This window comes from Polyodon spathula, unplaced genomic scaffold (assembly GCF_017654505.1).
Source record: "Polyodon spathula isolate WHYD16114869_AA unplaced genomic scaffold, ASM1765450v1 scaffolds_1409, whole genome shotgun sequence".
Lineage (NCBI taxonomy): Eukaryota > Metazoa > Chordata > Actinopteri > Acipenseriformes > Polyodontidae > Polyodon > Polyodon spathula.
Genome location: NW_024472889.1, coordinates 76,015 through 100,000, shown reverse-complemented (window position 1 = coordinate 100,000; position 23,986 = coordinate 76,015). Strand labels below are relative to the sequence as shown.

Here is a 23,986-nt window from a genome sequence, read left to right as displayed (position 1 = left end):
ACAGCAAGCATGACTTACACACCAGAGGGCTACAAACTTCGTCAGGCAACGCCGCCCAGTTACAACCTTGGCTCTCCCGCCTCAGACGGACAGGTCTGGCAGTCTGACAGTGCTCTCACCCTGGGTGTGCCGTCCATGCTGTTCCTCCTGCTCCCCCCCTGGGGGTCATGGTTCTCCTCTCCGACAGGGACCGTCTGCTCGGGCCGATCACCTCCCTGCTCTCCTTCCTCGTCCTCGTCATCATCCAAGTCCTCCTCAGAGTCCTCCTCCTCCGACTCGTTTTCCACACTCTCTCCGTTCACGTGTGTGCTCTCTTGCTGTAAGGGGACATGTACGTGAATAAGCCCGAGCCGTTGTGCAATGGGTCAGGGGTGGAAATAAGACTCTCGCTGCGTAGCAGTTTGAGCCATTCCTGGTTTTGCTACGAGTTTAGTAAGCCACACCAAAGCTTGTTACCTATAGACTGTGGCTAATAAAGCTGGTATGAAAGCCTGGAATGGGTGAAACTTCTATGCAATGGGAGTCTTATTTCCATCCCTGTTGGGTCATTATGTCTAACCTACAGTGAGTATTCAGGAAAAACTGGGGCAGTGTTGACAATGGGGACCACACCTAATCCAATAAAGGTTCTGGGTCACCATAACCTGTAGCGTATAAACAAAAACTCATCCAAGCAGCTTTCAGCTCTGTGACGAGGCACAGTTTGTGAAGAGGTCTCACCTGAGCGGCTGCAGACAGGGAATGTGCTGAGGTGTTTTTAAACATCTCCAGCACCGTGCGCTGCCTCATGGCTTTGGCTTTCTTCTTGGGAACGAGGCTGTACGTCCCCATCTTCCTCCTCTTCCTGCGGGACACCGCTGCAGCTGGACAGGGAGCAGGGACAGAACCGCTTTTAGTTAGCAAACCCATTTCAGGTTCCAATGAAAAAAAAAGTCCACCCCAACTCACACTTACTTTACACTGGTGAATCTTGAACACAACTATGGAGCCAATTCATATCCCACCCTCCACTAAATCACTGGGAGTCTCTGAAATGCCCCATCTATTTTTTTTTTTTTGTTTGTTTGTTCAAAATGGGATGTCTATTGCTGACCTTGCCTTACTGATGCAGCCCATTCACCGGTCAAGGAGGACAGAAGATCGACATGCGACCCTTGTTCCCACAGGAGCTGGACCCCAGCCTGGGAACAGGCAGCAGTGCTCACTGAAGCATGGAGGAGGCCAGTTCTCCTTCCATTGCTTGCATGAGGGTGCCCTAGGGAGCTCTAGCGCCCGGTTCACAGAAGGGCTGCAGTTACCTGGTTGGGGCTTCCTGGCAGTAGCCTCGTTCTGGTTCTGAGGTAGCTGGTGTTGCTGAGGGGGTGGTGACGGAGGCTGTGCTTTGCCAGACTCCACCCCGTTGTGGCTTTCTTCTTTCGAGTCCTTTTGTTCTTTTGGATCGTTCGGTTCTTTTGGTTCCCTGTTTAGAAGCTTAAGAGAGAAATTTTTTTAGCCACCACTGGAAAATGTACAGAAAGGATGTGCATATTTTACATTCTGAACGCGACATAATGAAGATTCTCAGAAAGTTGCAACTAAGATCATACCAAGCCGTGCAGACAAAGAGCAAGTTTTCCTCGTAAACTCCAAGGAGCAGAAGTTAAACCATTAATTAAAAACCTACTGAGGGCAGAGTTTCAAAAAGGAGGGATATTAAATCCATCATGGGTATACAGGAGAACGCTTTTCTAATTGATGCTCGGCGTGTTGAGGATTTCAATACTGCGCTCTTTAAATTAGAGGGAGGTAACATTTTTAAACTGGACCTTTGTAAACCCAATCCAGGTCCACGCTGGACAATGTAAGTCTGGTTCCTGTCTTAGCCCCATCCGATAGCCTGATCAGGGACAGTAACCAGCTACAGAGCTATCCAAAAGACAACCGGATAAAATAAAGGAGGACGACTAGCATCCACACAGAATGCAGCATGAGAGCAGTAATAGAAAGACAATCAATAGAATGGGGGTGGGGGACTCAAGAGGCACTCATCCCAGCATTTTACAAACAGAAAAAAAAAGAGAGAATAAAGTAAGCTAACCTTCAGAGTGGTCTGGTTGACTAGAGGCCTGGCCATGGTCTTCCGAGCCCTGTGTATTTTTGCTGGGGGGTTGACTTCCTGTGCTGCATGTTTCGTTATTCCCTCTGCCTTTTCCTTTTCCTCTCGGAGCAAGGCCGGTCCCTGACCACGAGCTCCATCAGTCTTAACAGTGTTCAAGCTCCTGGCCTTGCCGGCTCCCCCGGGAAGGGTTTTGGCAGCGTGGCCGATAAGAGAAGCCCCCACGGTCGTACCGCTAGTCCTGTGAGGGGCCTGTTCCTGTGTGGGCTGCTGCTGCTTGTTTAACACGTAGCCGTTGCTACCGGTAACCGAGGCTTGCGTCGGATCGCCAGCCTTCAGATGGTTCTGCTTGCCAGCCGGCTCGCCACTTTTCTCCAAAAGCCCGTTTTCGTTGAAGTGGGTCAGTTTGTTGTTGGACTCCTGCGGTGGTGGCAGCCTGGCGCGGCTGTCCTGACACATTTTGGGCAGACTCTGGTGGCTCTTGGCAGTGATGGGTTCGGCTCTCTCGCAAGAGCCGTTCAGCTCTGCGTCAGCAGGCATCTTAGAGGAGTCTACTGCCGGTTTCCCCAAAGTCGTTTCATCACGCCCTGCAAAAAGGAAAAGAAAACCCGGTTGGTTACAGCTAAAAGAGGTTTGCTACTTTCTCTCCCAGAGGAAAAACATTTTTGGGTGTTCAAAAAACACAAGGACATGGATGAAGATGAGAGACCCCTGGTAATTATTGTAGATAATGTTGAAGGAGGAGAGGGCAGAGAAACTTGGAAACCCTGTGTTTATCTAGCAATAAAACATCTTTCAATGGGAGTACCGTCTGTATTGATCTACAGGGCACGTGTGTAACACAGCAGACTCAGTTATTTAAACCCCCTTTACACCAGACACAAACATAACTATACTAATTGTGTAAAATTGACCACCACAAGACACATGGCAGACCGTTACTGACAAATTATGTCCAATTATTGATGATATGTTTCGATTGCTGTTGAACAGATTACCTCAACATTAACCACTCAGTTCTGTAGGAACTGGGCTCAGGCTGAATGCCACCCTGACCCACAATGCTGTGTTGAATCAAAAAATGTTCTTTATTACATTAATAAATCAACGTTCCACTTGGAGTAAGCAAGCAGCTGGAGCAACGCTAGTGATGGAGCAAGAGTTAGTGAAACCGGCTGCAGTCAGCAGTACTGGAACTCGTGCACGGTGCATTGCTGTGTCATGACTTGCAACAAAAGGAATGTTGCTGTGGGAAGTCGGCAAGGGGCACAATCAGTCAGCTTTCTGTGTTGCAGCAGGTGGAAGGACAATGGAGGTTTTTGTGGGATTAAAATTTCCTCCACTGCAGCTATATCAGGTAATAGAGACTTCAGATTAAAATTATCAGGTTATTTTGTTTTTGTTGGGGGAAAAAAAAAAAAAAAAAAAAAAAAAAAATCAAATCTCCTGGAAATCCAAGGTAATGCTTTGCAGCATCTGATTACACTCAGCCCAGCATCAAGCACTGCAGCACAGACATTCTCTTCCAGCACAGGGAAAACAAAAAGACTCCTTTAGATGCAGGCAGGTCTGCTACGGAATCAGTCCAAGACACCAGGGTTAAACACTTTGGCTCTTGGTCTGGTTTGTGTTCAGAGTCTGGTACATCTTTACAGAGTTAAGCCCCACCCACAAACACTACACAACAAGCCCTGCACTCTTACCCCAGTCTCTGCTGGTGGGAGGTTCCTTTGCTGCCTCAGTCTTCATTCGGACCTCTTGCACCACGCCACCCTTGGCCACACCTGCAGGCTAACGAACAAACCACAAAGAAAATGGCATTTGCATGGCACAGGTTTTTCGACCACGCAACTAACTGATCTGTCGTCTCACATTGCAAACTTGTTCACTACAGCAGCACGAAACGGGTTTTGCATGAAGTTTTTTTTTTTTTTTAATTATGAATTTTAAACACCTGTAAACAAACTTAATTTAGGACAACAAAAGACAACCAAGACATGCTGCCCCTGCATCTCCATTGAATTAAATCTAAAAAAAAGACAGGGCTGGGGTCAATTCCTTTTCCTTTTTAAAATCCATTCCCGTTCACTTGTAATCAATTTCAACACCTCGTTCATCAAAAAGAGCAAAAGCGTTCTACTGAAGCAAGCTTCTCACAGTGGCAACACATTACTGCCATTGAAATCACTGTTCGTTAGTTAATTCATTTAGCTTCAAATGAAAGCAGATGAACAAAATCGCAACAGTTATTACATGGCTCTAAAATATCAAATCCAATTCCTTTAAAAGGAATTGGGAATCTGTTTTGACCCTGTCTAAAGGCACAAGGCGTGAAGGCAGGATCTGCGAGCTCTCAGTCCACACGGCTTGCAGCTTTAACTGGAGTGAGAATAAGATTTATTGGTGATCTAGATCAGGGTTTCCCAACCCTGGTCCTGGGGACCCCCTGTGTCTGCTGGTTTTCATTCCAAACGTGCGCTCAGTTACTGGACTAGACCATTCACTGAACTGATCATTTGCTTAATTAGACATTTGCAATCGTTTGCAGCTCTTAAACAGTTGCAGAGTTACTTGAAATGTTACAGCTAACTTGAAATCTGCAACGGTTTAACAGCTGCACACAATTAAAAAGGTCTAATTAAGCAAATGATCAGTCCAGTGAAGGGTCTAGTCCAGTAACTGAGCTCACTTGGAATGAAAACCAGCATCTCTCATATTTTTTGTTATATATATATAAAACACACACACACACATGATCATTAAACCCATTGTAATTAATGACAATGACTAATCCTTTCCAGACTTAGAGGAGGGAGAGTACTGGTTTAAAGTAAAAAAGACGTACCTACTCTCCTTCCCACTGCTCATTCACCTGAAGCTTATGGAAGTGTATTGCTTTGTACTTGATCACCCTGACCTCTAATCAGAAGGGTCCTCTGCTGATAGCATACTCTGAATAAATGAACCCCAGTGGGATGAGATCTAGACTGGGAAGGAGGTGTCATAATTACTAACCCAGCTGAAATACTAAGGGTTTTGTGAAACAGTAAGACACACTGTGGGTTTGTCTCCACTCCTCCAGGTCTGGCTCTCTTCGAAATGTCCTCCACTGTTTGGACAAAGTGAAACAAAAAGAGAAAGCTGCAGTTTACTTCACTAGACACTGGTCTTTAAGATTAGCTCTAACCAGGAGCCTCCTGCATGCAACCCTGAAGCTTTAGCAGAGTGTGTACTACAGAAAGCTCAAAATGGCAGATTTGTATTATTTTGAGAAGGTGGCTGAAAACAAGCAACTGATAAACCAAAAAAAAAAAAAAAAACCACCAGACAGGTCAAGGTTGCGCCCCAACTAGAGAATTGTATGCCTCAGGTTTTCAACTCAAGAGCCCCTGATTGGAGGAGCATTCCTCTGATCGAATTGCTACATTCCTGCCATGAATTCTGTAACACAGAGCCGCTGTTCTCTTGATTGGAGGAGCATTCCTCTGATCGAATAGCTACATTCCTGCCATGAATTCTGTAACACAGAGCCGCTGTTCTCTTGATTGGAGGAGCATTCCTCTAATCGAATAGCTACATTCCTGCCATGAATTCTGTAACACAGAGCCGCTGTTCTCTTGACTGTTTCAGTGCTTTTGGACACTTTCGCTTTCAGTCGAAAGCAGTCAGCTGCACCTCTCTGGAAGTCCCTCACTGTTGCTGTGGTGCAAGGAATTTCAACATGTTGCTTGCTGGTTTGGTGCTTGCACCGGTAGAAAGTGGGGTCTGGTTCTTCAAATCTCGTGGGCACAGGTTTTGAAGAAGTCACTTTGTTTTCAACTGTTTAGTTGTTATTTATTGACCGCCTTGAAGAACTCCTTGTGATTCATGTGTCTCATTTGCTCACAGTGTCCTGGAGAGGCAAGCAGCACAACTGTCTCAACACAGCCACTGTAGTAACAGTGCAGTCTGAAATGAGAACAGTAGCCTACTGAGGAAAATAACGATAAAAATAAGACTATCGTCAACTTCCATCAAAGAGAACGGTTAGTTCAGCTTCCAACATTGAAAAGCACAAGGCTTCTTCAGAAAAATAAAAAGAGAGATGAATTCAACTTCAAAAGCTTCAAAAACGGTTTCTAAATATGTTTTGATTCAACACAAAACTCTGTAGAGTAGCCGTTACCCTCCTTGAGCGCAACATCTGAATATCCAGTGCAGAGCACCACACTGTATTAGAAATATATACAGTTTTCACTGTTCATGCAGCATGCAGTCCTTATATAGATGAAACCTGGAATAAAAAAACCTCAATCTTTCAGGTAAAAACTAGTCACACCACACAAAAGGGTTTCCTGTAATCACTATGCATTCCACACCCAGACAGAGTTTCTGGTGCTGGTAACGTACTAGCTAGCTAGAGTCCCTTTCCGACACCACCATGTTCCGCACTAACCTGGTTATAGTCCACTTGCAAAACAGGGCAATCTAGGAGCAGAGATTCAATGAAAGACTTCAGTAAAATAAAATAAATCATGCTGCCACTTACCAGCCCGTCAGGCTCCTCAAGCAAACGAGATTCGCCCTTTTCCTAGGCCTTTGTAGACCAAGAACACAGTACAGAAGGTTCCTTTGAAAACCATCGAAAAACAAGAAAAATAACAACATGAGCCGAAGTGCAAACAGTGACTGTACCAAGCGTGCGCTACGTTATGCAAAATACACCCAAGGCAAAAAAGAAACAAAAATGCATGAAATGCATGCCTAACGAGATAAAGCATTGCCAACCTCAGTTAAATGAAAAAAACATGACAATGACAACCTAGAACAAAAGCAAGAGAAGTGAATTATGCTGAACCGAAAAGGGAGCTGCTGGACAGCAGAGTATCTTAAAGCCGGTCCTTTCAAGAGCCCTTGATTGCAGGAGTGCGAGTCGCTTCGAGGACTTGCACTTTCCTCACCCAGCAACAACACTAACACGCTCGACTTCCACCGACAAATTAAAAAAAGGACCTTTTAAAAACTATCCAGCAAGCTGAACTAACGAGCTGCGTGCGGCTCTGCGGTCTCTTTCTCCCCACATACTGCTGATCCACAAAATAGGATTTCTTCTCTAGCAGACTCTTGTTGTGTTACTGTTGTCTGATTCTTGGATTCTCTTTTCATCTTATGGGAGACAAAAGCGGCCTTTGGAGACACATGTGAAGTTGATCTCAGCAGAGCAGAAGAGGAGGAGGAGGAGCCATCGAGGAGGAGGAGACAGGCTTATTACCCCTTCCTTCAAATTCAACTTCAAAAAAGCAACAAAAACAATTGCACAGCCTCTCATTTCTTTCTAATATTGATAATATTCCTACTGATCAACAACAATTACAGTAACCCCCACCAGGGTTAACGTTAAGATTGCACATGTCCCTAACGGTACAGACACTTTACAACTGCACCCCTGCTAACTCCCTCCAAACTACAGCCACACTTCACTGCTGCAGGCTGGGATCTATCTTCCCCTGCTCCAGAGGGCAATACCTACACAATTAATGTCCCCCCCAGATCAAAGCCAGCCTGGGTCACACTCCACCATGCCACAGCCTGCATGCCCCCATGATTGGCAGCCCAAGCTTACACCCTCCTAGCAAAGAAAATGTCTGCTGCAAACGGCTCCCCCAACAAAAGCCGTCTAGCCAGGCACGAAGCCACTTCAAAATAAAAGCCCCCTGCTGACTCCACCTCCTTCAGCTGCTGCCTGCTTACTGCCGTGCACTGCAGCCAGCTCTACTTCAACCCCACCAGTGGAGGCAGCTGGCCAGCATTGCATCTCTACCTTCATGCATGGCTCCCCCATAGTCATCATCAGCAATAGCAGCACTGCACGGACCACACTGGCAGTTCACTGAGCCGTACTGAAGGCTGTTTTTGCTGTGCAATATGTTACCTCACTGGTTTCAAGCCATGAGGGAGGCTGTGGTGTTTAAAAAAGGCACTGTACTGTACTGTACTGTACCTGGCCCGTCACTCTAGTACCCTGAAACAGAAATCTGCAAAATGCTGTCCTTACAAAAAACAGAGAGAGATGCTGGGGACTGTACCGTACAGTAGCTCTACATGGGGAGCACGAAGCTGACATGCAATACAGAAAGAGGTTGAAGACTTCATCGGGAGACTCAAGATCAGTTTCACAACCAAGACAAAACGAAGAGTCCCAGGCCTCCCTACAGTGCTGTACATACCGGGTCTCTGCAGTGCACAGGCTACACCTACAGCAGTGCGACTTTCAGAACACAATAGCCATCAGACTCAACTTAACAACCTTTCAGTGAACCGAGTGCCTGCCTAAAGACACTATACTTCAACACAGATCTGGACAAACCCACAGGCCAAACTGGAATTCCTGACGCCACTGTAGAACAAGCATGTGCTGCAGTATGGGAGCCACAGCAAGGGACTACAGTGACCTTCTGTGGGATAGAGGTCATTCTGTCCTTGGGTCTTAGCCAAATCTATCATCAGCATGATCTCACACGCCATCAGTTTGACCTGCCGGATTTCTTGTGCATTGCACTGCATTTATTTATAAAGAAAATTTGGGTCCTTGCACCAATTAGCTTTCATAATTAAAAAGCTGCAAGCTTTTATTTTAAGAACAAAACATTTTTTCACTAAAACCTCCTCTAGCAAGCATGTATTTTTAAATGTCCTGAAAGCAACATGGATTTCTCTGAGGTTTCTAAAGGAGACACAGCTTCATGGCTGTGGCACAGGAACTTCGAAAGGGTATCTCTGCCCAGCATTATATTTAAAGGTTGAAGAGCTACCTACAGTACATCTGCTGCTGCTGGACGTTATTTTTAAATGAAAGAATCTGTTACTGTAACGCTGGCACACGTTCATTCTTCTACATGACGTTAACCATCTGCTTTTTTGATTTGCTTCTACAGCTCTAAAAACTGCTGGGGTCTGATCCTTCTAGTTTGGGATTAAGAAGAGTTCTAGAGAGGAGGGTAACAACACAACACTGTGGACTGATTCCAAACAAATGAGAAAAGCCACGTACTGTACGATAGCGTCTGCCCCGAGACGTGTTCATATTGAAACAATCAGTCCCGGTAGCTTTTACAGTCAAGCAACTTCTGACTTCCTGTGCTGCTTATAAGAGGGGAGAAAAAACAACACATCACTAGCACACAACTGGAACGGTTTGATTAATCAGGACTCAAATAACGGCTTAGAGATTAAAGAGAGAGTTTTTCCCAAACGCACACACAGGGCTACATGAACACTAGACCCATAAAAATGTAACACACCACAAGGAAGGTCCACGAGGAGGCTTGCTTTCTTTACTTCGAAAAGGAAGAGAACAAATCTACACCAGCTTCTCATTCCTGAAGCCTCCCTCCCCCTACAGGCAGACCGGGGAGCATGCTCAGTGAGCACACACACACCGGCTGACTGCTGCAGATCACAGCCATTTCAGAGCTGGATCGTTTACAGACGGCTGCCATTTATTTGGGTGGGGCTTAAAACAGAGACAACTCCAAAAACCATGCCCTGTCCTCTGGTTCCCACAAATCCAGCCCAGATCCCCGTTTCAAAAGCTGCTTTCAAGTTCCAAGGCTCTCCTGGTGTGTTTTGAATGACACCCTTGTGGAACCTAAACAAAAACTATCTTTAAAAACAGCCCCGATTCTGAACTCTCAGTGCTTCTGTCAGTTACGACAGCTTGCTCGAGGTCTGGAAAAAAGCATTACAGCATGCATACGTTACAAGCCATCCACAGAGCCTTCTCAGCACCCCCTCCCCAAGGCTGACAGAACCCTTTTTAAAAAGCTACATGATGCGATGCTAACTCCTTTCCTTGTTTTATCGAGGTGATCCCTGGACTTTTTCTGCTCAAATCACAATTCGGACTAAATAAACAATACCTTACTTATTAACAGAATTTTTGCATGCCTGGAATCAAGGACAAGTTTTTTTTTGTTTTGTTTTTTTTTTTTTTTTAAAACCACCGACCACTGAAATCTTCCCAAAAGTCCAACAAGAATGTGAACGTGTTTAAAAAGCAAAAGACAGAGGCTGTTCAAGAACCTTCAGAAAGCCACAGTCTGTGTCTTCAGTTTACAGTAATCTTGTTGACCTGGAAGCCCCCCTCCAGCTTGCTTTCATTTAGCTGTATGGATATGAATTCTACCTCTGATAATAATTTTAAACCAGCTTGACGAAGCCAGCACTTGATTATATCATTGTTCTTCCAGTTACTAGCAACTGTTTTGTCAGCCCGCCAAGTAATTATTTTACAACGCAGAGACAATGAGGAACACCAGCAAAGGCATTTGATCCTAAACTGTTTCTTTCCTCTGAACTTGGGGGCGTCTTATAAAAAGAGAGAATGTTAGAAATGTCTGAGTTAGGCTTGCAGCGTCAAAGTGTCAGAACATGACACCAACTGTACAGTTTCTCCTTTGTATGAACCAAAAAAACTGAAGGAACGCGAAAAGCAAGAGGAGCACAGAAATGTCCCCCAGTTCAAATCCTTTGGAACGTGAGCTGGTTCTTCTGCAAGCGGGCTCCACGCCCAGGACTCCACTGTATATTAAAGGTATTGGCCAGTTGTTATCCCATTATACGCTTCAGTACAGTAAGCAATAAGTTTGCTGCTGTCATAGTAAAAAAGTAGGGAACTGTATTTCTCTCGTCTGCATTTTCAAAAAACCGTTCCCTTGCTGCAGGCTGTCTAATACTGGAGAGAAAAAAACCTTTAGAAGTAATAACTTTCAGAAATAGTGCAATGCAAAAGGGGCCAAAAGTACTTTTGAAACAAGTGCTTTCGAAGACAGGAGGAAATGCTAAACACTTCCATTTTCAGCCTCCTGCATTGTGCTTAGAAGCCTGTCAGCAGGTGAGTCATTCAGACCAACCCTGCCCACATAACATTTCAAGCCATTCTTCACGGCAGACAGAGACCAAGAACGCTGTTTAAAAAGAGGCAACTGGGTAGCAGCGTGTGCTACTGGCTTTCATGGACCTTCATTTTGATTATCGAAAGCGTGAAATCGGAGCGTCCTGGAGTTCGTTCGTGTTTTGCATCTTGTTCTCCTGCGGTAGGTTCGGATTCATGCGTGCGAGGAATCGTTGAGACTCTCATTCTTTCTCTTTATTTTGAACCCAGGAGGGAATCCGCTCAAATAGCTGCCGTGGTTCTTGCAGGAGGGATTACGAAAAGTGGAAAGCAAAACCGGAGAGAGTAAAGAAGTGCAATGAGGCTTTGGGAGCGGTGAGAAAAAACACTGCAGAGAATTAATACAATCTAACAAAGTGAGCTATGCAACGTGATCCTCATTCTCTGTTTGTATGCGATCCTGTCATTCACAGGAACGCAGAGAGCAACAGAATCGTTCAGCTGCTGAATTATTTTGTTAATCTTGGTCACCTTTTGCTTTGCCCTAGAGACCCACTCACCCCACGAGGAGAAGGAGCTGAATGACCCACGAAGCTGCCTGCTTCAATAAGATGAAACACATGAAAAGTTAAATACTCACAAGCTGAATCAACAGCAGCTTACAGATGCAGAAATATTATCTACAGTAGGTGGTGAAAAGACAAATTACTTTAAATTATTAAGTTTAATCTTGGAATCGAATTTAGGAGGACCAAAACCAAGTACTCCATATGACAAAAGCACAACAGAGAGAGAAACAAAACCAAAACCAGAGGCACACAAAACCAACACACCAAGAACTCCACCGACAAGCAGCGCGAGGTCTGATATCCCCACAGTTACCTGGAAGGCTGCACAGTACCTGTTCTGATTCAACGGCTTCCATTTGAAGGCACAGACTCGAGCAGTTTGCTCTTCTTTTCCTTCTCCTTCCCACACGCACACTCACCCTGCTCTGGTCACATGACCCAGCTGCTCCCTCTGTTGGTTCTCCAACACTGCACAGTGAGCATGCTCAGTAGCATCTCAGTGCTTTCAAGGGCCTGCTTGTGAACATGCAGCCATTTCAGGAGAATAACTGCACAAGCCACCAAGGAGTGTAGCCCTGTCTCAGCAAAGCAGGCCAGCTGAGAACAGGCAACTCAATTCTGTGCGGAGATGAAGGGCACATTCCTGGTGGTTCTTCCAGATTTCTTTTGATTTTGGGGGAGGAGAAGAGGGGATCTTTTTTTTTTTTTTTGCTGATATTTGCAAAACAAAAAAAATAAATTTAAAAAAATGCTATAAATCTCAATTCTGTTTCTGCTTGCCTTGCAGTTTGTTGTTCAGGTTTCCATAAGGCAACACACAAGCATCAGAACGACGTTGCTGCTCTACAGTCATCAGGAACTCAGATTTCAATACCAGTCTGTGCGTCCTTGTAAGACCCTTCATTCAGCGCCAAGCATCTTAATAAAAAACATCAGTTACAGTACTTGACGTTAGACTCTAGTGCCAGTTAAATATGGAGAAGTCATGTGTAACAAAAAACATGCAACTGTCCTGCACTGATACAGTATGCCTTGGATCACAATCTTAACCTATTCGTTTTGCTTTAAAAAAAAACAACTCTGAGACATTTGCAGGTGCACAATGAATCACAATTCTCTCTTCATAGACTACCGGTTCACTGCTGAACACATTACTGTACTGCGGCTATGCAACTCCCCAGTACGCGATCCTTACCTGGACCATGCATTCCCAAAACCTGAACTTCTCAATACAAAACCGATCACATTAACAGCCTTCTTCAGCTTCTTCGGCTCAAAACAGATTGACAGACAGCTCAGGGACAACAACAGACACGTGCTCTCATCAGAAAAGCATTCACACTGGGCAAAGGAATCCCCCTATTCATAAGCTGCAAGCAAAACCAAAATCCAGGCTGATACTGGTGGAAAACACGGAGCAGGACCCTTGGAGATCGAAGTCTCACAGTTCAAGTTCATCAACAGCTCCAAAAAAGCAGCCAAGTGCATTCCTTTATATATGTTTTTTTATACATAAACTTGACTACAATAAGTCAATTGTTCTGCTTGATTCATTGTTTACCATTTGCTTCGAAGATTTAGCACACGCACAGATATCTCCAGCCATGCCTCGTATCCCATGTCTGTGCTTCTTTTGTTTGTTTGCTGGATATCTGCAGTACAGTGCAGGCCCACACAGCCAGCCTCCACTCTACAAGGTACTGGACACAGTAGTATTGGGGGAGGAGATGCATGCGCAGCACAGACGGTCTTTCAGCCATTTCAGAGCACGAGCAACTGGCAGACACAAACAAATATTACCCAAGGAAAAGAAGCCGTGCAGTCAACAGCCAAGTGTGTTGCATTATCACCCCCTCACCTTCTTCCTTATTCCCAGCCTGCTTCCAGGAATGCAAGCGTTCCAAGAGCTCCCCCCCTAACCTGGACAGGAATCAATTAATTTCCACTATGTGAACTCCAAAAGGTTTCTCAACACTCCATGCACACCGGAAAACAGGACCGTTCTTAACTAGGCTTTATTACACCCAAGCTGTACCTTCCTGTTCTACAAATAATAAAAAAGGAGAGATGTATTTTACCATCTTGCACTAACTTTACTGTACAGCACTGCACAGGCTGGCAAACTGCAGTAAAAAAAGATGCACTTCTCGAAACACCACAGCCACAAAACTGGATAGACGGGGCAGAAGCAAAAGGACTGAGAGAGACACTGTTTCATACCCAGCTGAGCGATGAAAAATAATAAAATGCAGAACCTTGAAAAACCCTTAAACACGACCACAAAGAGACCTGCAGCTTCAAAAGCCTCCAGTGCTCTCCGCAACGTCCATTTGGCTAGATTGCTTTTCTTCAACTACTTTCTAGATTTTCAAACTTTTCCAAATAAAACCCTCCAGTTTAAAATCACGCAGTAAGCGAATGCCCTCCACGAAAGTCTCCACGATACGGTTGTTTTCCTGTTGTCTTCACTGCTTCGTCAGATCTTGCAAATCGACTTGCGTCTTTGACAAAACTTCCATCAACCCTCTGATATGAGGAACAGGGGTTTTTACTTCTGATTTGAACTAGTATTAAAGAGGATTGTAAATATCCCCTTTTCTTCCTTTAAAATCCTTCAATTGGAAATCCTGACATTGTACCAGCCACAGAATGCCAATGATGCTTAAATACCTCTCTCTGGAGTAAATCAATTATCCTGGATTTAAAAATCTGCGATTCAGGGACAAATCTAATTGACTGTCCAGCAAGGTACAGTGAAGCAGCAGCAGAACGCAAGACAACGGACCTCGCTGTCTCTTATCATCATGGACGTTTCTCCAGGGACACAGGAGAGTCCCACTTTAGAACTACAGTGATGACCCATCAGTCTGCTGTCCTGAGATACCAGGTTAGGGTCAAACGGGTTTAAAAAAAATAAAATACTCAACTACAGACAACAGTAAGAAGAATAAAGCAATAACCGAGCTACTGCTTGACATACCAGCCAATTAAAAAGAAGGAAAAATTAAACACAGTTCCTTGCAAAGGGGAAAGAATTGATCAAAATCTAAAACAGAGACGCAGCTGAGCTGAAAACCCAAAGTGCAAAACAAACCAAGCCCAGACAGCACAGGTTCTAGAGAATAAGGCAGCCTGAACAGCAGAGTGGATCAAACACTAAAGCAATGAGAGAGCTGACCTGACAGGGTCACACGTTCGTACCTGGTTTGTTCTGAGGATGTCCATTGACAGGGAATGGGAGGGAGGAGAATCTAGCAGTTCTGATCTTTCCTCCAGCTTCCCCGCACATGCACACTCGCTCTACTCTGGTCACATGACACAGCTCCCTCTGAAGGTCTACATACCACAAAACAGCACCGGGCATGCTCAGTAGAAACCCTGCTGCACTCAGTGCAACACAAAATAAATCAAATGAATGAATATAAGAATGAATGATGGGTGTTACTGTATCACCGATGAAGACGATCCTTTTTCTTCTCACATTACAGCCGGAAGTGCAATACTAAAGCTTGCTACAGTAGAGTGAGAAGACAGGTCAGTAAACAGGTAGCAAGCAATGACAATACCAGCACATGCAAGACTGAGCAAAGAGCCTAAGGCAATGCAATATACTGACTGGCTCAATCCTTCAACAGCAAACTACCACCGACTGCTTCATTTAAAATCACTCAAACAGCACTCAACATGGCTGGTACTGTAGATTTTGCTTAATGTCAGTTAACCCACAGGATTACCACAGAGATCAGTTACAGGGAATAAAGGCGCTATTACAGTATAGGTCTGCTTCAAAGTCAACACTTCATTAAAAAAATTAAAAAATAATCCACTTACAGAGGCTTTCAATCCCCAGGAATGAGTACTGGCTCAATGTAGAGGCCACCAGTTCATGCAGGTCAGCTGTGGGGAAGTGTCCTGCTGTGGAACTTGTAGTGCTGCAGTATTGGTTTATACCCTAGATAATAATATTCAGCCAGTTAAGCAATACTGAAACCAACACCACTAGGAATTTCACAGCAACACTCCCTCTCCAGCTTTGACAATGGACATCAATGTAAACACAACGAGAATAGCCAGGATGTTACTCGCAACTTGACACAAAGACAAGCAGAGTTTCTAAAGTGGAAATTATAAAAAAATGTGCCGATTCCCCTGGATTTCCATTCTGAAAACAAACAAACAAATAAAACAAACGTTCACTCGTTCTAAACATCTTCAACAGCGCAATCCTGTCCTGCTGCCAATCTGCTTTCACTTCCTCACGTTTAAAGACACGTGCCCGAAACCTGAACCAAAGGAAGTGATTGAGGCTCAGCGTGTTCTCCTCCACGGACTTAAGAAAAAGCTTCTTACAGATTCACACTGCTTTCAGCAGTCAAGACAAAGCAATGCATCACAGAGCGGCGGAGGAGACCACTGCGAGGCTCCACCTGCCAGCCCGCACCCCTGCACGGCAGGGCCCCAACAACAACAACTAGGGGTCTTCAAGCACCCAAGCCAGCTTGTACTGTACTACAGCATGTTACTGTACACTGCACCAGCTCAACTAATCCTAAAATACACTACAGTCTGTCACAGCCAAACCCCTCCCCCCTCAGTCCTAAAGACCTTCTAAACCTCTTCCGAGTGGCTCAGTTGTTCCAGGCAGTCCTAAGGGTTTCAGGGGCCTACGTTAGCCCACGAGTCCCAGCTCTGTAGATGCAGTTCAGCCAATGCTGAGCATGCTCAGTGGAGGCCAGCTTCTTAATGACAGCAGAGAGAACAAGTTCTCAGGGTCCCATTTGCCACTGCAGTGCTGTACACAGACTGCTCAAGACAGTGAATCAAAACCCTGAATGCACCTTGAAACAGACCAGCTTCTCCCAAGGGAATACAATATCAACACTGCACTCAGTCCACTACGGAAAACATCTGTCTTTTGTACAAACGTTACACTGTTCCCCAATTAAGACCATATTAATGTTAAAAAAGTTACATTTAAAAATAAACCAAAAAGGAACCCACAGCAGCTTACTTACAGCACAGGATATCGGTACAGTGCATATCAAAGACAAATGAATGACGGCTCTCTATAAAGACTGCCCCTGTGACATACTGTGGTAGGTTATTCATTGGATAACAGGAGGAACTTTACAGATAGACATTAGTGGATGAACTACCCACCGATATCAGGACTGCTCAGTCCCTGATCCCCTTCCAGCGCCTCCTCAAGACACACCTGTTCAGACAGCCTCTGTAAACCTGACCTCTCCACTATACTGGACTATATTAGTATCTGATCCCCTTCCAGCGCCTCCTCAAGACACACCTGTTCAGACAGCCTCTGTAAAGCTCACAGCTCTCCACTATACTGGACTATATTAGTATCTGATCCCCTTCCAGCACCTCCTCAAGACACACCTGTTCAGACAGCCTCTGTAAAGCTCACAGCTCTCCACTATACTGGACTATATTAGTATCTGATCCCCTTCCAGCACCTCCTCAAGACACACCTGTTCAGACAGCCTCTGTAAACCTGACCTCTCCACTATACTGGACTATATTAGTATCTGATCCCCTTCCAGCGCCTCCTCAAGACACACCTGTTCAGACAGCCTCTGTAAACCTGACCTCTCCACTATACTGGACTATATTAGTATCTGATCCCCTTCCAGCACCTCCTCAAGACACACCTGTTCAGACAGCCTCTGTAAAGCTCACAGCTCTCCACTGCACTATATGGCACATTCTTGCAACAGCTTGTACGTGCACTGAACTGCTCCATACCTCACCGCAGTCAGCTACTGCTCCTAACTATAAACTACCTGTATCTTGAATTTGATTTCTCTTTTGCAATTGCTCTTATGTGAAATCATCCTCATCCATTCATCGTTCTTACTACATGCTCTTACTGGACTTTACTTGCACAAGCAAACATCTTTACTCTAAGTTAACTGCTCTCAGTCAAACTCACTCTTACATGTAATTATTTACTGTATTCTTTATTTTGCTCTTATTTGAATTTGATCTTATTTGCTACTGATTTTACTGTACTTTATAACTGCTCTTATCTGTAATGTGACACTTTGTAATGTGATACTTTGTACCAATTGTAAGATCGCCCTGGATAAGGGCATCTGCTAAGAAATAAATAATAATGAAGTAAAAAATCAAGCTGAAAACCGTCTGCGACTGCACTGTACAGAACCATCGTCTTCAGACAAGGCAAGGCACTGCATCCTTTCTGTATGTGCTGACACCTCTCAGCCAATTCATTCTGGATGTCACGGATGGTTTCCATGCACTTGCTAAATATACAAACTACAGAATACAGGAGTTCAGAAACAGGTCACAGGCTGCAATGCCTACAGCGAGCAGATTTTAGCTTCAGTTGTTGTCAGGTGTATATTTATCCCTCGAGCTGGGAAACGAATGAGGACCAGCTTTTGGTTTCCTTTTTAAAGGCAACAAAACACGACGAAGGCAGCCTGGAACTGGGAGGCAATCTCTGTTCTAATGAAAGCATTATTGCTCAAAGCTCTCATTCTCTACTGCACAGCTCCGTTTCCTACACGGAGGCGATCTCCATTGCAGGCCCCATCACACTCAGGGAGGACGTCAGCCACTGCAGATTCAACCTTCTGCAGGACAACTTAACCAGCTGTCTGTTAAAAGAGACACGCCCTATGTACAGTGCTGGGCCAGATCTTTTCAATAGGATTACAAGTAACCTCCCTGGAACTTGACTAGCATATGCGTCTGTGTCTCTGACCCTTACACACACTGCAAAGCAAGGCCTACAGCAGCAGTGGCGAAAGCACCAAGCACTCCATTAAAATGCATGAGTGAGTTCACCACTGTGCTACTCAATCAGGCACAGTGTCACTACTGGCGAGGAATTCAAGTGCTTTACCTATGGAGGTTTGTGTGCACGCAAGGATCTGCAGAAAACACAGTTCTAAATGCAGTGCACCTTAAGGGGTTAACCCGCTTCTTGCAAAACGCGCAAGGGGCTGTCAGACACACACAGCCGCAGGGCATCTTCTCATTAGAACCTGGCATTCTTGCATTCAGTTGCCACAAACTGGTTAAAAAGCATACAAATACAAACTACAGAATACAGGAGTTCAGAAACAGGTCACAGGCTGCAATGCCTACAGCGAGCAGATTTTAGCTTTTAGCTGGAAATCAGCTCAAACCAGGAGGACCCTCAACATCACATGCAAAAGCAGTGAATGCAGAGACATTGCAGTGTAGCAGATTCTTCCCTCATTTTCATAAAAGCTTGGCAAGACTTGCACCCCAAGCAAAGGAAGTCGTTTCTACTCCTGCCTTGTTCCACTCACAAGTTTACAAGGGGCTCGCCGGACATCACATTTGTGCAAAGCCAGAACTCACTTATTTAATCCCGTTACTTTGCTTCACCCACCAAGTTATAAACCTTAAAAAGATTTAGTTATTTCATTCTAACAGCACACACACACAAGGTTTAACTTCTTGTAGTTTTGCATTGCAGGCTGAACTAGAAAAGGAAGCGGTGGTGTTGAAATGTTCTTCTGTGTCGGGAGGGTGGAATAGGCTGATAAAAATATATACCTTTATACATGTAACTCGTTTGTTTTAACATCAGTACATGCTCTCCTCGTATAATAGACTGTGTACCGATCAAAAACGAGCCGCAAAATAAACTCCCACGTTGCAAACTCAGGCTCGTACCACCGTGTTTGTTATTTCTGCAAAGCGCGCTGGGCAGAGGGTTGCCCAGGAACCAGCATTGCGAGATCTTAACCTATGACCGTGCAACGGATGCGTTGTGCTCTACACACATTCCCGGGCCCCTCTATTTCAGCCCACCCCCTTTTTTTTCTAGCTACACATTAATCACACAACACACACACACACACACACACACACACACACACACACACACACACACACACACACACACAGAGCAGCACACAAAAGCGCAGAGTTTCAGAGCACAAAACAAGACAGGCGGGCTGTTTGAAATGCAAGTACCCCAGAGGGGTGCGCGGCCGACCTGCCCCCTCCCCCCAACGAAAACAGAACGACACATCCGGCGTTTCGGTTCCAAGCCGGTACCGAGAAACAACAACGCACCGTAACCGCGGAGGAAAGTTACAACGAGCACTCCGGAGCCTCTCACTCACCTCGGGATCCATTGAAGACACAGCGAGCACTCAGCCTTGCGCCGTCCAGCCCCGCCTACTCACACATGACGTCACAGCGCAGCGCACTGCCAGGCGGCTGCTCGGCGTGCTCTGCAGAATGGACAAGACCGACCCGAGTCGTTAAAAACACATATCAACTCAAAGGGACTGTGCAACGTGCTTCCCTCCTTATAACGACAGTGCATTTAGTGCTAGTGTAATGGAGGGTTGTCACGATTTTTTGTACCTCGGAAGCGGCAACCTTAATGTAATGGCATGGGACCTATAAAGGATGGAGCTAATATTTTATATTTCAGTGTTATTAAGTTTTGTTTTTTTCTACAATTATTATTTGTTTGTAAATCAGCCTTGGAGAGTGGTGCCCTGGGAGATTGTATGCTTCAGTCACATTTCTGGGAGATTGTATGCTTCAGTCACATTTCTGGGAGATTGTATGCTTCAGTCACATTTCTGGGAGATTGTATGCTTCAATCACATTTTCAGGGAGGTCCCTCGGGAGGGGACTGTGAGTTTAAACAGCAGCAGCCCAGTGCAATGAGGAGCGAAGCTGGGGTGTTAACTGAATGGGCCAACGCATCCTAGTCTCAAAACTGGAAAAAAGCACCTTTATTTCACCTTTCTTTAAAAAAAAGCACCTTTTGGTTAATCAGATCAAAGTTTGCAATTCATAAAAGTTCTCTCGGCTGTTTTAAGGGTAAATGAGGTCACTGAGATTTTACAGAGCGGTGGTTAAGCTCTTCAGGTCCTCACAATAAACCCCTCATTAACAGAATCCTTAAAGTGTATCAGTGGGGACCTGTGATTGAATGTGCTGAAGCATCTCACCTGTGCATTGTGACTGTCTGATTCATGGGAGGGAGGGGGGGAGGGTGCGGTCATAAGAAGAGGGAGCTGTCATAAGAAATGCCCAACTAGGCTGTTTATAATGGGATATCACCAGATTGCAAGAACTTCTCTTCAATATCGTTGACTGTGTGCTGGCTATCCCAATGCAGGGCAGTGGACAGGACACAGCCACTGCAAAGCTGTCCAGGTTCACTATGGTAGGATTCACATTTGAGTAGACAAAACCCAGGGATAACTAATTCTGACTCTGAAATCGTGAAATGACTTCAGCTGCTATGCAACGGGAGTCTTCTCTGCTGTGATAATTGCAATGGGTCTGGGCTGTTTGATAGCAGGCTGTTGCACTTACAAGCTACCGCACAGGGGGGGACCTTGCAGGGAGTAAACGCTGAGCGATGGCCCACAGCCACTGCTGCTCTGGGAGCTGCTGGTTCAGGTGGAGCTGCTTTTATGAAGCTCATGGAGAGTGTGGAGTTTGCAGGTAAAGCACAGTGGGCACAGGCACAGAGCAAGACCCTGCTGTAGGGGAGATCAAGGAATAAGAGACGCAGGTTTTTAAAATCCATTCCCTACCCTTCATGAGCTTCAGTTATCCTTTCCCTCATTGTTGTTGGTTTGTGATCCTTCTTCAACGTGAACGGATGCAGATAACAATACCCATCTCTCTCGAGAAAGAAAGGAATTTGCTTTCACTTAACAAAATAAAACTTATTTTTAAAAGGAACTGTATCAAAACTTTCCAATAGGAGGAAATGCCTGCAAACCTCGATATGAAATAGACACACGCACACGGACACACGCACACACATTCTCCCTGCAGTCCCAACGATTTCATGCACCAACTGGAATTGCTATTCCCCCACCCTGCTAATGATCCAGTCATGACACAAACACACAGACCGCAATGCCCTGCTGAAGAGCGCTGCTGCTGTCTGCCACCACAGGGTAGATTGCCACTGGTCTCCAGCAGGTTACGCATTGCTGAGTTGATGCGAGGGTGGACATGCTTCCAGGTGGGATTCTGTGAGAGCAGGTCCTTTCATTTTCTTCTTAGCCTAAGCAAGCTTCCCTTTGCCTCTGAGCTGGGATCCTGATTATATGCAGTATTGCTCTTCTTCTATCAGCCTCCCTTTTCCTCTCACTATCTATAATCATCAGCAGCACCACCAAGCAGGTCTCAGTTTTTGTTGCGCTCCATATATAACAAGGCTAGCATTGCAGAGGCCTCCATTGCTGCTGCTGCTGCTGCTCAGGCAAAATCTGCAGGCTGCTGCCACCACATGGGCAGCTCGGCAGAGGAGCTAACAGGAAGTGGCTTCAGAATAAGAGTCTCCTTGTTATGCAAATCCCCAGCCTCAATCACAGGTAGTGGGGGCAGCGCGGCCAAGATCTCCCTAATCTCATCTCGTCTGAGCAGGACGCCCTATGGTCCTTTCACATGTAAACCGTACCCCTTTTTTGTTTTAAAGTCCCAAGAAAAAGCCAGGAGCTGACTGGGGTTTCGTCAGGAGATTGTTGCCCTACATTTCAGTCTCTGCTCGCAGACATCAAAACAGGAAGGACGTTTGATAGGGATCAGGCTTGGGTGTGCTCACAATGCATTTGGTGTTGTAGTGTTGTGGTCGTTTTCAGCGAGGAGAGAATCCTGGCCCGCTGATTAAACTAAACAAAGAGACCTGCTGCCAATATGAACTTCAAGGCTTGGTCGACCATGATGAGTAAACCTCTATTAAAAAGAAGTTCTGGATTTGACATGATCTGCATATTCAACTTTGTGACTTCACAGTGCAAAACAGAGCATGCTAGATCTGCATATTCGACATTGTGACTTCACAGTGCAAAACAGAGCATGCTAGATCTGCATATTCAACATTGTGACTTCACAGTGCAAAACAGAGCATGATATTAAGGTTGAAATGCAACCTCCATGGATGTTGTTATCATTTAAGAAGATCATTTACGCAACATGTGACAATGTGTTCCAAATTCGTTTTTCTAGAAATTCCTGTTTTTGTTAGTTTTCGTGAAACTGCATAGGATCTGTGTAGTTGTTCTTAACACAGTGGCGGATGATAATCCCTGCATGCCCCTCTGTAGCACACAGTCCATTCCAACTGTGGAAACCCTTTGCATGGAAATCCACTTTTTGTTCCAGTGCTTTTCTCTGTCATCATTCTATCCGCTACACAATCTACTGTATAAACCAAGTTACCAAGTTAAAAACGCTTCCACCAGGAGTGGCCCGGTCGTGGAGGGACATTCCACGCCACATTTAACAGATACAATTAGATCATTAACTACTTCAGGCTCTGGGTGGAGGTTGAAACAAAGACCAGGAGTGGGATTTCACTCCAGGACTGTGATTGGTCCCCTCACAGCCCCCTTTGTAAGAACAGTATCAGCCAAGCAAGCGACTGTAATGATAACTGAGCAACCCCAAGCTGAAATCACAGCCAATCTCAGAGCAGATCATCGGTAACCGAGTGAACTCCACGAAGGAGAGGGCTGGTAATGTTAGTCAGTGAGGCGCAATGGCACTGGATACAGTCAGACACAGGTTCAGATTGTGTGATGGGCTAGGGAAGCACTTTCCATACCCCAGGGCCAGGCGCAGGCAAACATCTATAGTCCAGTCCAGGTCTTTGTTCCAACCCTGTCCTTCATTATTACACTGCAATGAGATCCCTCTCCTGCAGCACTTAACATTTGAGTATTTCACATGGATTGAATCAAAAAGGTTTCTAAGTGCGAGTTGCCCTCCAGGGTTAACTGCTCACCGCAAAACTAAATCTTGAATTTCGATTGGTCTAAACTTAAAATGGTCCAGTGACTTGATCTGCTCACCACGTGTCGCAGCAACGGATTAAACACGGAGCAGGCAGAGACGATTCCAGGACAGCCAGCAGGTGGTGCTGTTTAGTTACTTAAGCAGAGACGATTCCAGGACAGCCAGCAGGTGGTGCTGTTTAGTTACTTACTGCAAAGTGCTGGAAAGAAACACTGCAGTTTGGCAAGTCTGGTGCACTATGCTTTCTTGTTGCAAGAACACACCTGTACTTGCTTACAGTCACAAACAAAAACACACAAACTTCATGATGAGAGATTTATTTTTATTAGTACCTATTACAATAATGACTATATAACAATAAAACACTAAGGTGCTATTTTGAAATCAGCGATTAAAATACAGAACACTAATTGATTGAAGTCACACATGAACATGACAAACTGTCCAAAAATAAAACACAAATAAAATAAGAATAATCTGGAGTAGAAACAGTGTAAAAATAGTAGAAAAACAAAACAGTTAGTTAATAAAGCTGTAGAACCTCTTGTTTGTGCAAAATAAAAAAAGACAAAATGCTATAAAGGCAACTGAAAATATTAAACCAGGTCCCTGTGCAGAGGTTTTATTTAGAGACGGCTTCTAGTTTAA

General features: G+C 45.0%; 1 protein-coding gene across 1 annotated transcript; it reads right to left on the bottom strand.

Moving 5' to 3' along the window:
* Window positions 1-66: 66 nt before the first annotated feature.
* LOC121309599 (histone-lysine N-methyltransferase EHMT1-like) lies at window positions 67-19,785 on the bottom strand (the record flags this gene model as incomplete). Its single annotated transcript, XM_041242603.1, has 6 exons — window positions 19,684-19,785; window positions 3,799-3,886; window positions 2,078-2,682; window positions 1,299-1,470; window positions 721-863; window positions 67-317 (listed from the first exon to the last, which is right to left on the bottom strand). Coding segments are annotated over exons 1-6 (1,271 nt in total), but the record flags the coding sequence as incomplete, so codon positions are not given.
* Window positions 19,786-23,986: the final 4,201 nt, after the last annotated feature.